Below are 15148 nucleotides of genomic sequence, written 5' to 3' on the forward strand. Positions count from 1 at the left end.
GAGAAGGAGACACTGATTGAAAGAACAAGTTCATGAAATTATTTACTGTGACTTCAAAGGTTTGTCCTTTGTTTGGACTACCCAAATTAAGAATTGTGAACAGATACCTATTTAATTATGTCCTTCTGGAAGTCCCTCATACGCTACATCTGTGAAAGCTGCCACTTATCAAGTCAGTTGTTGCTAGACTGGTGTGCTCTGCATGTCTAAACATAAGAATATAGGGGCCAACCCTTCTTCAGGGTTTGGTTTATACTCACAACAGTCCTTTTATTGAGTCGGTGCCATAAAGAATGCATTCAACTATTATCATGTTGACAAACTGAAGTTCACACTGATGTATACCAATAGGCCAGTGGGTACCCATCTTACCTGTGTTGATGGTAATATCACCACCCCTTGACATGGAGCAATCCAAATGTGAACACTACTGCGGTTTGCTGCCTACAATCTGAAAGGTACATTTTCAACAATTAAAAGGCAACAGGAATGTTTGTGTTGATTTGCAGCAGTTAGAATGATGTTCCTCCAGTTCAGTGAGGCAAATCACCCTGGTTCCTGACACTATAGCCTACCAAGATATCCTGGAGGCCCTAAAACTCTTCAGGAGAATTCAGAGCATTGCAGACAAAATGTAGAACGTAACCATCTTTGGCAAGAGATATAACAGACTACCCAGAGTAGGTCACCTGAGAGCAAAGCGCTGGATCCAATGTTAATTGGTTTTATCTTACCTTTGAACAAATACACAAAAACATGTTTCAGGTTATTTTAAATGTCCCTTTATTAGTAACCTTTCTTTAACCTAAGTTCTCAGACAGACCCATTTGAAAAAAGATATATAAACATACTAGAGAGGGAAGTAATGGAGCACGAACATTATCCCACAACAACGGTGTCGTCGTCTGTGAATTCGTAATAGGGCACCTCTAGGTTGAGAGGCGCGGGTCCCTTCCGAATCCTCCCTGAGGCGTCGTAGTGGGAGCCGTGGCAGGGGCAGTAGTATCCTCCGTAGTCTCCGGCGTTGGCGATGGGCACACAGCCCAGGTGGGTGCAGACACCGATCACAATGATCCACTTCGGGTTGGCTACGCGGTCCTTGTCGTGTTGGGGGTCACGTAGCATGGCCATATCCACAGCTTCCTCGGTGGCGATCTCCTTCTCAGTTCGGTGGCGGATGAACAGAGGCTTGCCTCGCCACTTGAAGGTCATGTTCTTGCCCTCTGGGATCTCTCCCAGCTTCACCTCAATCTTGGACATGGCCAGCACGTCGGCTGAGGCGCTCATGGAGGAGATGAACTGGGTGGCCACCGTCTTGGCTGTGTAGACGCCCACCACAGCTGTGGCCCCAGTGACCAGGTAGGAGAAGGTCTTCCTGGACTCGCTGCTCTCCTGGGAGGACTTCTTGGGGTCCAGCAACTCAGGACGACGGTAGTCAGAGAAGTCTGGGACCTTGATGTCTGTGTGGGCCATGCGAATTCCACCAGGGGCTACATATGAGAAATATAATATGCAAAATTATGTTCACACTTAATAGTTCAAGTTATTAGACAGGTTCTTTATACATAAGAGTGATGACAATCAAAGCTGTGGTACATCTAAGGCAACAGTGTGACTTGAGATCATGCAGACAGTGTAGCCAACAGAGCCGACCCGCTTGCTTACAGCTGCACTAGGGTCGCACAGACTACCTATGTAGATTAAGGCATCCCGGAGCCGGCACGAGATATGGCTCAGAAAACATAACCCAATCCAGGGATGACAAAGGCAGTGTACTTCAAAATTGCCCCATTAGCCCAACTATTACACCGAGGGATTGAACAACAGTTTCAAGAAACTGCCATTTTCATCTTTTTGCTAGCCAACTTATTTTTCTTCTAGGGTGTCATGGTGGTCCGCAAACAATTTAAGTGCATGCCACCACCTACTGTGCTGGAATGTACGATCAATCATGATCTTCCCAATTCTGAATTAACATGAAAATAAAACTAAATCCCTACTAACTTCTGTCACCCTCCCCCTTTATCATGCTGAAACACTCCACCCTTAATGGTTGTTGACATGCTGAACAATCCTAACAGTAATATCTGTTAGCCCCAATCTCTTTTATCGTCTCTACAACCTTCAACCTGGCATTTCTGCTTTCCACAACCGGAGTCATATTGACAACCTTACCAATAAAAGCTATGATGTCAACTTTATTTATCATCAAAGTGCCCTTCGACACCACACATTCATGAGAGCAACCGCCAAACTACGCCAGGACCAGCAGAAACACCAGCCCCGACATTAGGTCTACTTACTAAAGGAACAGCCATGGAAGCTTCATCATGCCACAGTGTAGTTCCACCAATCTGTTTTACAGCCTCTGCATACAATACATTATGACTTACTCTATATCTCTGAGCCTCTCTAGCCTGTCTCTGCACCTGGCGTCAACCAAATGCTGCACTACGTCCCCCCCACAATTAGAACACAACCTTCACATTGCTCCCACATTCCTCTTAACCATTGTCCCCTCCACACTTGGCACATATTTTCCTTCTTTTACATTGAACAGCTCCATGTACCATTATTTGGCATTTAAAACACTGCAATGGGGATGGGACAAATCCTCTGGCATTGAAACTAAGGAATTCTCTGTACTTTCCCAGGCAAAACCTTCTCAAACCTCTGCAGCACTGATAGGCTTTCACATCTGATCTTTCCTACTTATCAACCTTTTGGCCTCAATCACTCTCTCCTTTCACATTTTCTTTAATGTCATCTACAGACATATTGGGAGCCCAGTGATGACTCCCCTCAATCTAGCATAAGCACCAGGGACATGGTTTTTAATCTTCCTCCCATTAAGCACATCCATTTTTATAATCTCTTGCTGACCCTGGCTACCACAAAATATTAACAAGCTACCATTTCCAATGAACCAAGCTAATTTCACCTGCCTCTTTCACTACAGCATGTCGCACTGCTTTGCTTTATCTCGGCCAGGTCGCAGTTGTAAATGAGAACAAGTTCTCAACTAGCTTGTCTGGTTAAATAAAAAATTATAATAAAAAAGTGGGTCGAATAGGGTGCGAGTGAGGCCCTGTGGTCTCAAACACTCACCACATCATTACACTTGCTTCCTACCATGGCCTTCTTTACTAGATGCTCCACTGCTTTCGGTATCATGATCTCTTCTTCCTATGTCTTTCCACTACAGACCAATCCGGTCCTTGACCCTCATCCTCCCGCGTCATACCATCAAAAAATGACACGCATATTGTTCGCATTCCAGCACAGCGGTTGCTTCACCAACTTTCTCAGTTTCCTCTGCACTACTCCCCACCATTTCCGACGCCTCAGCGCCACTTTCTTCACGCACGAAATTCAGAAAGTGTACCGGAATTTCCGGACCTTGCAGAAGCCACAGCAGCCTTTACGGAGACACGTCACGTTGAACAACAAAGGAGCGGATTGGCGGACACTGCCATTCCAAAATGGCTACTGTGGCTTCTGCTACATAGCATGAATACGAAAATGACAGTTACGTTTTTTTTTGCTCGGCGTATCAATTGGGATAATTCTGAGAAACATGACATCATCCCTGGATTGAGGTACATTTTCTGAGCCATATCTCCCGTCGGCACCGCGGTGTCTTAATCTACACAGGAAGTCTATTACCCCTAGACTCAAGCAGTCGGCTCTGCTGGCTATTAGACAGTGCAACGGTTGATATGTAGAACGTAGCTGATTTTACATTATTTTATGAGGAGTTTGTATTCATATGTAATAGTTAAGCTTCTTATACAGGATGTTGACAAGACCACTCAGGGCGCCATGTCTTGGTCACAACATGAAGTTGACAAGACGAACCATATCAACCTAAACTAAAGCCAAGGAGCAAAGTACAAAAAGGTCTGGTTGAGACCCCCCCCATTAAAAAAATAAAATAAAATCACTGACATTGAGGCGGGTTAAAAATTACAATATACATTGTCCAAGATCAGCAGCTAACAAGCTAGTTTTCTGAATGCGACCTTACCACTGACGCAAGCTGAAATAGCGGGCGCCTTCTGTGAGCTGGATTTCAGCAGTGAATCTCCCTTCACCGCTCCAGGGAGCAGTGCTTTGAGGGATCCATTCACAGCTACATTGGTCGCCTGCAAGTACGGGGACAAAGCCCCGGAACGAGCGGCTAAGGACAGCATCTTTATCCGAACCAGTAATTTAACTCGGTTGGGGGACACACCGACCTTTGAAAAGACCAGTGAGTTCCTCCTTTTATTGGCAGGTCATCGGCCTGCGTAAAATCCTGACGTATATTTTAGGATGCAGTTTCGATTCTTATAACATATTTGTTAGCAATGTATTTAGTATTTAGCTTCCATTATGCCTCAATAGTAGCATTAATTATCAAAATATAAAATAGGTGACTTATTTCGTAATAAGAAGATGCTTCACGTAGATTAATTCCAAAAAGTTTGTAATTTTTCTCCGGCAATTCTTATGCCAGCATTTAAGCTGGGTCCTTGAACTGTAAACAGTCGCTTTATGAATGTTTCCACTAGCTAGATACTACCACCACAAAGTATCGTATGGCTAAATCGCAGAGACATTACTTAGTTTATCTTTGGCTATATCGTAACAAATCATTTAAACAAAAATTAGCTTTTTTGGTCTTATTATTTAAGGTTAGGCATAATGTTAGCAGTGTGGCTAGGGTTAGGTTTATCACATTTAAGAGGATACATTTTTATAAATATTCGGGATTTATGCTTTATTTTTTTATTTTTAGGGGGTGGATCAGCTTTAATATTGCGGATATATTGTTACTTCCATCAATGTAATTGTCTGCATCATTTCCAATCCTCCATATATTTTTGGGGTAAATATACACTACCGTTCAAGAGTTTGGGGTCCTTGTTTTTTAAAGAAAAACATTTTTTGTCCATTAAAATAACATAAAATTGATCAGAAATATAGTGTTGACATTATGTAGACATTATTAATGTTGTAAATGACTAGTGTAGCTGGAAACGGGCAGATTTTTTTATTGAATATCTACATAGGCTTACAGAGGTCCATTATCAGCAACCATCACTCCTGTGTTCCAATGGCACGGTGTGTAAATTAATCCAAGTTTATCATTTTAAAAGGCTAATTGATCATTACAAAACCCTTTTGCAATTATGTTAGCACAGCTGAAAACTGTTGTCCTTATTAAAGAAGCAATAAAACAGGCCTTCTTCAGACTAGTTGAGTGTGTGGATTATCAGCACTTGTGGGTTTGATTACAGGCTCAAAATGGCCAGAAACAAAGACCTTCCTTCTGAAACTCGTCAGTCTATTCTTGTTCTGAGATGTGAAGGCTATTCCATGTGAGAAATTGCCAAGAAACACAAGATCTCGTACAACGCTGTATACTACTCCCTTCACAGAACAGCGTGAACTGGCTCTAACCAGAATAGAAAGAGGAGTGCGAGGCGCCGGTGCACAACTGAAGAAGAGGACAAGTACATTAGAATATTTCTCAAACTAGATAGATGCCTCATAAGTCAACTGGCAGCTTCATTAAATAGTATCAGCAAAACACCAGTCTAAACGTCAACAGTTAAGAAGCGACTCCGGGATGCTGGCCTTCTAGGCAGAGGTCCAGTGTCTGTGTTCTTTTGCCCATCTTAATCTTTTATTTTTATTGGCCAGTCTGAGACATGGCTTTTTCTTTGCAACTCTGCCTAGAAGGCCAGTATCCCAGAGTCTCCTCTTCACTGTTGCAATTTTTAAGCCATTCCTGGACCTGTGACCAAAAATGAGCGACATATGGACAGTCCCAAAATGAATGATTTAATGACTCTGCCTTCTCGCAGCAAAATCTGTGATGGACTGTCGTTTCTCTTTGCTTATTTGAGCTGTTCTTGCAATAATATGGACTTGGTCTGTTACCAAAAAGGGCTATCTTCTGTATACCACCCCTACCTTGTCAACACAACTGATTGGCTCAAACGCATTAAGAAGGGAAGAAGTTCCACAAATTAACTTTTAACAAGGGACACCTGTTAAATTAAATTCATTAAATGTGACTACCTCATGAAGCTGTTTGAGAGAATGCCAAGAGTGTGCAAAGCTGTCAAGGCAAGGAGTGGCTACTTTGAAGAACCTCAAATGTAAAATATATTTTGATTTGTATAACACTTTTTTTGCTTACTACATGATTCCATTAGTGTTATTTCATATTTCATTAGTTTAATGTAGAAAATAGTAAAAATAAAGAAAAAACATTGAATGGGTTGGTGTGTCCAAACTTTTGACTGGTACTGTATATAAAATTATTTTAAAAACAAGTGAATATCTGGAGATGGTTATGGACAGGTCATGTGAATTGGCTACTGAAGACCACAAGCTAGCTAGCTCCAATATTGTTATTGTTCTGGTGATTACAGGTGATGGTGTTGTGGCTCCATACAATGGGGATGAGGAGTGGAACCCTTGGGAGGCTGAGCAGGCTGATGATCTCTCTGCTCTTCTCAAACGGAGGGAGGCTTTCAGACAATATACCAGGAGCTCATTGACAAGAACAGGCCCAAGAGATACAAAGTTCAAATCTGGGGGAAAGCTGCCATAGGTAAGCCATGCCTTTTTAGCGATGCTCTGTGACAAGATGTCCAGTATTGCTTGATATCTCCTCTTACAGTAACAGTTAAGCTACATGATGGTGTAAAACACAAATTATTATGGACATTGTCACACCGAAGCAACTCCTCTCTTCTTTCAGGACTTTACCTTTGGGAACATATTTTAGAAGGGCCCTTCAACCCCACCAACATACTGTAACAGCACAGTGGAGAGAGGGGGAGATCTAGGTGGGAAAGATAGATTTCACATAAGGCATCACAAATGAGACTTATGTCATAATAAAAGATACATATGATCTTGCTGATGTCAGTTCTTCTGTCCCCCCACCCTTTCTATCTCTCTCTCTCCCTTTTTCTTTTCTTTGTCTATAGTTTCTACACAGGCCCAGTGGTGATCCAGGGCCACGTTCCTTTGGACACAGACAGTGTGGTTCTGGTGCTGAATGGCCAGGAGCAACAGAAGATCTCCTGCGCTACCCGGTGGTTGCAGCACATCCAGACCCTCATGTAGGTTGATGCTGTAAACCGTTTAGCCGTGGTACTGCTAGGCAGCAAGCGCTGCACCAAGGACTGGATCAGCATCTACCTGAGGAGGCATGGGGGCTTCGTGGACCTGCTCTTCCTGGTCTATGGAAGCCCCTGGGTCAATGACAAGGATGTCTTCCAGTGGCCTGTTGGAGTAGCCACATATGTCTTCTTTTCTGGGATCTGGGGCCATGTAACAAGGTTTTCAGAGTATGAGTGCTGATCTAGGATCAGTTGGATATAATTATATGGACAGGGGGGAACTGATCAGCACTTTGAATATGGACCCAGATTTTTTTTCTCATGATCTAAGAGTTCCTCTCTTGTTTGTCTTTTACCCTCACTATACACTTTTTATTTAGCTCATGTTTCCATTTCAGTACACTATACCTAGCCATTGTACTAGAAAGAAGCGTTATTTGACTGTGGATTTCTATGTTTCTCTCTGTTCAGATACAGGCAGTTTCCTGTAGTCATGGCAAACTCCCAGATGGTGAACTCCACCAGGCCCTTCCTCTGTAACTTCCTGGGAACTGTCTACAAGAACTCCGCGAGGGAAACACTAATGGGGATCTTGAAAAAAAACAGGACTGGACAAAGAGTGCATCATTACTGCCTGAGAGAAGTATGTTGCTATGCTATCGCTGTCGAGCACCGTTTGTTTCAGTTCACGGTAATGGTTTTCAGTCCAATTTTTGCATCCTGGCTCACTTCATTGGAAATACTCTTGTTATTAGGCCTTGTTTACCAATAAAATACCAACTCTGACATTCTCAAATAGCAGTTCAACTCTTTTGATCTTTGTGTTAGCAGTTGATGTTGTTCTTTAATAACACAGACTCCAAAGCAAATCAGGTGTAGGAAAATAGGTTTATTCAAAGAGGATAAATCATAGATGTTATGCTGAGAGGTAGATGGTAGATTGTCATGCTCAAATGTCCTCAAAGGTTCTCTCCAGTGAACAAAGTGACAGGATGTAGTTTATAACCTAGCCCTAGCCTGTGGTTGACCAATTACAATTCCTTGCAATAAAACTGGGCCAATGGCCAAATAACAAGTATCCTATTTCAGGCTCACTGTATAGACAAATTCCTCCCACATCTCTGACCCATTGCTCATTAATCCCCTATTACAGAAAAAAAAACACTATTTCCATTGATCGTTAGTACTCTATTGACTTCTTGACCTCTCGTCCTCTACGTTGTGTATTTATCTTCGAAATATTCTTAAATTTGCATCTTTTTTTTTATGAAGAGGAAAGGAGAATTTACAAGAACTGTGTATATATTCACAACAGAAGCACTGTTTAAATGTGTAATACATTAAATTAACCCTCTGCTCACTATTCCTTACAGTCACTCCTCCTCCTCTCCTGCATCAGGTGGCTTCCTCAGGAGACAGCAAAGAGTCTGAGACGGTACCAGACAGCCCTGGCCCAAAGCGAGCTCACCCTCTGCCCGGTGGGAATCTACATGGAGTGCTAACGCATCTATGAGGCCTGTGCCTATGGTTCGGTGCCCGTGGTGGAGGACATTGTGACCCCAGGTGGGTGCTCTGCTGTACACAGCTCCCCACTGCGTCTCCTCAAAGCTGCAGGAGCCCTCTTCATCTTTCTCAAGGACTGGAAGGAGCTGCCAGGCTTCCTGGAGAAGGGGATGAGCAAGGAGAAGAGGACTGAGAGGAGGAGACTGCTGGAGTGGTATAGCAGTTTCCGCCTGAAGATGAAGGACAGGTTCACCGAGGTCTTAGAGGTCAACCGCAAGGCTCTCCAGATGGTTGTGAGGTCTGCACAACGCAGACTACCTGCCGTCCAGGACACCTACAGCACCCGATGTCACAGGAAGGCCAAAAAGATCATCAAGGACAACAACCACCCGAGCCACTGCCTGTTCACCCCACTACCATCCAGAAGGCGAGGTCAGTACAGGTGTATCAAAGCTGGGACCATGAGACTGAAAAACAGCTTCTATCTCAAGGCCATCAGACTGCTAAACAGCAATCATTAACGCAGAGTGGCTGCTGCCTACATAGACTCACTAGTCACTTTAAACAATGCCACTTTAATAATGTTTACATGTCTTACATTACTCATCTCATATTACTCATCTCATATGTTTATACTGTATCTTATACCATCTATTGCATCTTGCCTATGCCGCTCGGCCATCGCTCATCCATATATTTATGTACATATTCTTATTCCATCCCTTTAGATTTGTGTGTATTAGGTAGTGGTTGGGGAATTGTTAGATATTACTGCACTGTCGGAACTAGAAGCACAAGCATTTCGCTACACTCGCATTAACATCTGCTAACCATGTGTATGTGACCAATAAAATGTAATTTGATTTAAGGAGGCGTTCTTCAAAAACAGCTGAGAGAAACTTACAGCTCAGAGGAAAATGGCTCATACTTACAAGGAACAATGTGGATTTCATTTTAAGTGTGTCTTCAGGGAGAGAAGCCAAATGTCTTGGGGTTTATGTGGGTAATTTGTAAAGCTACCACTAGACAACAAATAAAATTGTATTTGTTACATGCGTCAAATACAACAGGTGTAGACTTTACCGTGAAATGCTTGCTTCCTAACCCTTCCCAACAATGCACTTTTTTGTTGTTGCATGAGAAATAAAATACACAAGAATTAAGCTATATACAGATTGTACCAATACCAGATCAATGTGCAGCGGTACGAGGTAGATGTGTACATTAAAGCAGAGTAAAGTGACTAGACATCAGGATAGATAATAAGAGTCAAATAAAAAACCGTAGCAGCAGCATATGATGAGTGTAAAAGTGTGTGTTGTGTCAGTTTGCATGTGTGTGCATCTGTAGTGAATGTGTGGGTTTTGTGTGAGAGTGTCAGTGTAGTCCAGGAGTAGGCGACTAGATTCAGCGGATGGTTGAGGGGGCCGGAACATAATCATTTACACGGAAAATTGACAACACCTAAGCCCAAAAATAGATTTATATTTGAAAATAATAATTTCAAACCTTGATTACATTGAGACACGATCACTTGTCTCTTCTTTTATTTGTGGGATTACTTGAACAGATTTCCCAATATATTTTGGGCTGAATTCTTGGTGATTTTCCTGTCTTTTTCTTACTAAACTTTTACACAAAAAATCACTTGCGAGCTTGTTTTGGCCTGTGGGCCGCCTTTTGCCGGTGTGTTCAGACCCCTTGACTTCTTCCACATTTTGTTACGTTACAGCCTTATTCTAAAATGGATTAAATCAAATACATTTCTCAGCAATCTATAGACAATGCCCCATAATGACAAAGCGAAAACATTGAAAATAAAAAACAGAAATACCTTATTTACGTAGGAATTCAGACCCTTTGCTATGAGACTCGAAATTGAGCTCCGTTGCATCCTGTTTCCATTGATCATCCTTGAGATGTTTATATAACTTGATTGGAGTCCTCCTGTGGTAAATTCAGTTGATTGGACTTGATTTGGAAAGGCACACACCTGTCTATATAAGGTCCCACAGTTGACAGCGCATATCAGAGCAGAAACCAAGCCATGAGCTACATCATTCTTAAATGAAATAAGTTTGTAACCACCTAGGCTCTTCCTAGAGTTGGCCATCCAGACAAACTGAGCAATCAAGGGAAAAGGGCCAGGGAGGTGATCAAGAACCCCATGGTCACTCTGGCAGAGCTCTAGTGTTCCTCTGTGGAGATGGGAGAACCTTCCAGAAGGACAACTATTTCTGCATCACTCCACCAATCAGGCCTTTATGGTAGTGTCCAGATGGAAGCCACTCCTCAGTACTAGGCACATGACAGCCCGCTTGGAGTTTGCCAAAATGCACCTAAAGACTCTCAGACCATGAGAAACAAGATTCCCTGGTCTGATGAATCCAAGATTGAACTCTTTGGCCTGAATGTCAAGCGTCACATCTGGAGGAAACCTGGTACCATCCCTATGGTGATGCATGATGGTTGGCAGGGACTGGGAGACAAGTCAAGATCGAGGCAAAGATGAACGGAGCAAAGTACAGAGAGATCCTTGATGAAAACCTGCTCCATAGCGCTCAGGACCTCAGACTGGGGCCTAGGTTCACCTTCCAACAGGACAACGACCCAAAGCACACAGCCAAGACAACACAGGAGTGGCTTCGGGACAAGTCTCCGAATGTCCTTGAGTGGCCCAGCCAAAGCCCATACTTAAACCCGATCAAACATCTCTGGAGAGACCTGAAAATAGCTGTGCAGCAACACTCCTCATACAACCTGACAGACCTTGAGAGCATCTGCAGAGAAGAATTGGAGAAACTCCACAAATACAGGTGTGCCAAGCTTGTAGCGTCATACCCAAGAAGACTTGATGCTGTAATCACTACCAAAGGTGCTTCAACAAAGTACTGAGTAAAGGGTCTGAATACTTATGTAAATGTGATATTTCAGTTTTTTATTTTTAATACATTTGCAAAAATTTCTGAACCTGTTTTTTTTCTTTGTCATTATGGGATATGTGTAGATTGAGGGAGGGAAAAAAAACATTTAATCAATTTTAGAATAAGGCTGTAACAACAAAATTTGGAGAAAGTCAAAAGGAGTCTGAATACTTTCCGAAGGTACTGTATATAGTGTATGGGAAGATCTCAATTGCATACTCCTCGTGTCCTGTTCTCGTAGGGTCAATGCAGATAGTTTATGAAATGGTTACCCAGACTATTTAGCAGTTTTATGGCTTGGGGTAGAAGCTGTCTCGGAGCCTATTGTTCCGTGAGCCCATACTGGTACCGTTTGCTGGACGGTAGTAGTGTGAACAGTCTAAGGCTTGGGTGGCCGAAGCCGTAGGCAATTCTTTGGGGCCTTCCTCTGACATCGCCTGATACAGAAGTCCTGGATGTAGCACTTTGCAGTCGAGGGCAGTGCATTTGCCATGCCAAGCGGTGATGCAGCCATTCAAGAGGCTCTTGATGGTGAAGCTGTAGAACCTTTTGAGGATGCGAGGGCCCATGCCAAATCTTTTCAGCTTCCTGAAAGTGTCCTCTAAACGACTGTGCGGTTGTGTGTGAACCATGTAAGTCCTTAGTAATGTGGGCGCCAAGGACCTTCAAGCTCTCGACCCGCTTCACTACAGCCTTTCTCGATGGGGATGTGCTCTCCCTTCTTTCTCCTGTAGTCCACTATCATCTCTTTGGTCTTACTGATGTTGAGGAAGAGGCTGTTGTCCTGGCACAACACTGCCAAATCACTGACCTCCTCTCTGTAGGCTGTCTCATCTCCGTCGGTGATCAGGCCTACCACCGTCGTGTCATCAGCAAACGTGATGATGGTGTTGGAGTCGTGCATGGCCAGGCAGTCGTGGGTGAACAGCGAGTACAAGAGGGTACTAAGCACACACCCCTGGTAAGTGTGGCGGAGGTGTGTTGCCTATCGTCAGGAAGTCTAGGATCCAGTTGCAGAGGGAGGTGTTCAGTCCCAGGACCCCGAGCTTGGTGATGAGCTTGGAGGGGACTATGGTGTTGAACGCTGAGCTGTAGTCTATGAACAGCATTCTCACAAAGTTATTTCCTGTCTTTTCCAGGTGGGAGGGGTCAGTGTGAAGTGCAATTGAGATTGCGTCATCTGTGGATCTGTTGGGATGGTATGCGAATTGGTGTGGGTATAGGGTGTCTGGGATGATGGTGTTGATGTGTGTCATGACCAGCCTTTCAAAGCACTTTAATTGTGGTTGAACTTACGTATACTGAATGCACACAATTCAAAGCAGTATTGTGATGGGCCTTTTAGTATTTTTTACCCATCTCGATATTTATCAGCTGGATATCTAGTTTTCCTTTATGTTTAGTCATAGATCCACCTTTAAACTGTTATGTAGGGTTTGTTATTGTGACAGCGGTAAGTGTATCTCCAATGCAATCGCTGTAAACCATATCCTAAGATGTGTTCATGCTGCTAATGAAATGTAGCTTGAAAAATTAACACTGTTCCTTTTCTGTGAAATGTTGTGCAATGTTTGTCTTGCCATTAAAACATGTAACACTTTAAAAATTGTTATTTAATAGGATATGTGTACAGGAGACTGGAAATAATGAATCTGCACCATAACATGATCTCCAGCAGATGGAGTTATAGAACCACAGTAATTTCAGTACATATTGTTTTGTTGAATGTACAGGTATAGTGAGCAGAATTAACACTTGGTTACAATGGGAATGGTTATATTAAGAGGTTTCTTCTCACAAAGCATGCTTAACACCAAATGTGCACCATTTTCTCATAGGGCCCTCATCAGATCCTGGTAAAGAAAACAACTGTACGTAAACTGATGGCACTTTCACATTTTTTTTGTTACACAGATCCGTAGGTTCTAGTGTGGTACCATAGGCATAATGGAGATGTCACACAGCACAGTGAGGATAGATGGATGACTTCTAATGTAAAGAATTAAAACTAAAATATTGTATTGAATATATTTTTTCTTTCTTACAGTCATTTTTAAGTGTAGAGCCCCCCCCCCCCCCCCCCCCCCCCCCCCCCCCCCCCCCCCCCAAGGCTATTTAACCAATGGAAACATTGTAACACTGGTAGCAGTTACTTTGTATAATCATTCCAATGTCACTGGTGCAACTTTGATACAATTTTACAGCCGTGCTTATAATATAAACACTGCCTTGGGGCGTATGTGGATCACACCCTGTACATGGCTGGGGAAAATCCAGCAGGAATTTCACTGAAATTAGCCCGAAAACATAATTGGCACTACTGGTTAGATACAAATCATGTCAATCCATCTCTTGTTTCCGCTATGCCTCTTCGATCCCTCCCATTCCACACTGAATCTGTGGCAGCTGTGCTGCAGTCTGTTTTGTCTGGGGAAAACGAAGCAAATGGGAAGTGTGGGACCGGGGAAACTAGAGAGCACCAAAAGAACGATATATGTAGGACACGTGACGTACAGTTGCCGTGTACTACCTTGGTGCCGCGTGCAATAAAACCGCGCGCCTTCTCACCACATTGAAGATTTATATTTATCGGATTATTAAAGGTTATGCAGTTGCATCGACTCGGCATCTCCGCTCTGCCTGGCATTGCCAGCAGTTATCAGTGATTTCATTGATTGATATCAGGATTTCGTGTTGGCCTCCTTTTCTAGGACTACTCGTGTAGAAGGAGAACAATGGACTAAACGTTTTCTTGAATAGCTACTTTACAAGGGAATAAGTCTAATTTGAAAGTTGGCGCTGAGTTTTCGTGACTACAAATTGTTGTTTGGTAGGGGAACACTACTCAATCTGTGTGATGCGTCGGATGTTATAGGCGTGCAGCAAGACGAGCCTTTTAATAGTTTAATTTCCTAACCACTCTGAATCGACCCGAAAATGTCTAATACAAAGTTCAAAAAGGATAAAGAAATCATTGCTGATTACGAGAGTCAAGTTAAAGGTAAATTTGTTCTACATTTAGCCTACTTTGATTTTGGCCCCATTATGGGGTTAATTTAGTGAGTTTTGTCTAAACTCAAGAGTATGAGATATATAGCCTAGCTGACCCTGTGCTCCGTAAAAGCTTTTGCCAGACTTCAGTCACTGATGAGAGATCAACAATATGATTGGGCTACTAAAGAAGAATATAACAAACTGTTATATTCTGTGTTTGTGTCCAATATTATATACCAGTTTGACTGAATATTGAGAAAGAGAGACCTATTTACCAGTAGATAGAAAGATATATTTAGTTTGAAAGATGAACATTTCAAGCGTTTGGGACTAAGGTTCTATATGCATTTGTCAACATTGAGTTTTTGACAGAACATTGAACAGAACAAGGTTAACTATATAGTACTCTAAATACCCCCAAATTATGTTAAATTCAAAATAATAAAATATAACAATTGCTGACACCATTCAAACCAATGAGGGTTCGGAACTTTAAAGCCAATTATTTCAGAATGATCATTGCAGATAGAACCTTACACTATCAAGCTCTCGATTTGTCAGGCTGTACTCTGTTCCCTTTCATTCTCACTGTTCTCAAATGCT

At 42.6% G+C, this 15148-nt stretch overlaps 1 protein-coding gene and 1 pseudogene across 1 annotated transcript; one reads left to right on the top strand and one right to left on the bottom strand.

Moving 5' to 3' along the window:
• Positions 1 to 759: 759 nt before the first annotated feature.
• On the bottom strand, positions 760 to 4278 carry LOC120066423 (cytochrome b-c1 complex subunit Rieske, mitochondrial-like). The gene is made up of 2 exons (XM_039017786.1): positions 4028 to 4278; positions 760 to 1490 (listed from the first exon to the last, which is right to left on the bottom strand). Exons 1-2 carry the CDS (start codon positions 4191 to 4193, stop codon positions 880 to 882), a joined length of 777 nt encoding a protein of 258 aa, XP_038873714.1. The 5' UTR covers positions 4194 to 4278; the 3' UTR covers positions 760 to 879.
• Positions 3354 to 8992, top strand: LOC120066424 (annotated as a pseudogene).
• The last annotated feature ends 6156 nt before the right edge of the window (positions 8993 to 15148 follow it).

This window comes from Salvelinus namaycush, chromosome 21 (assembly GCF_016432855.1).
Source record: "Salvelinus namaycush isolate Seneca chromosome 21, SaNama_1.0, whole genome shotgun sequence".
Lineage (NCBI taxonomy): Eukaryota > Metazoa > Chordata > Actinopteri > Salmoniformes > Salmonidae > Salvelinus > Salvelinus namaycush.

Coding starts and splice junctions, on each gene's coding strand:
- LOC120066423 (XM_039017786.1), bottom strand. CDS start 4,193: ATGCTGTCCTTAGCCGCTCGTTCCGGGGCTTTGTCCCCGTACTTGCAG. Junction 1,491..4,027: donor TATTTCAGCTTGCGTCAGTG/GTAAGGTCGCAT, acceptor TCTCATATGTAG/CCCCTGGTGGAATTCGCATG.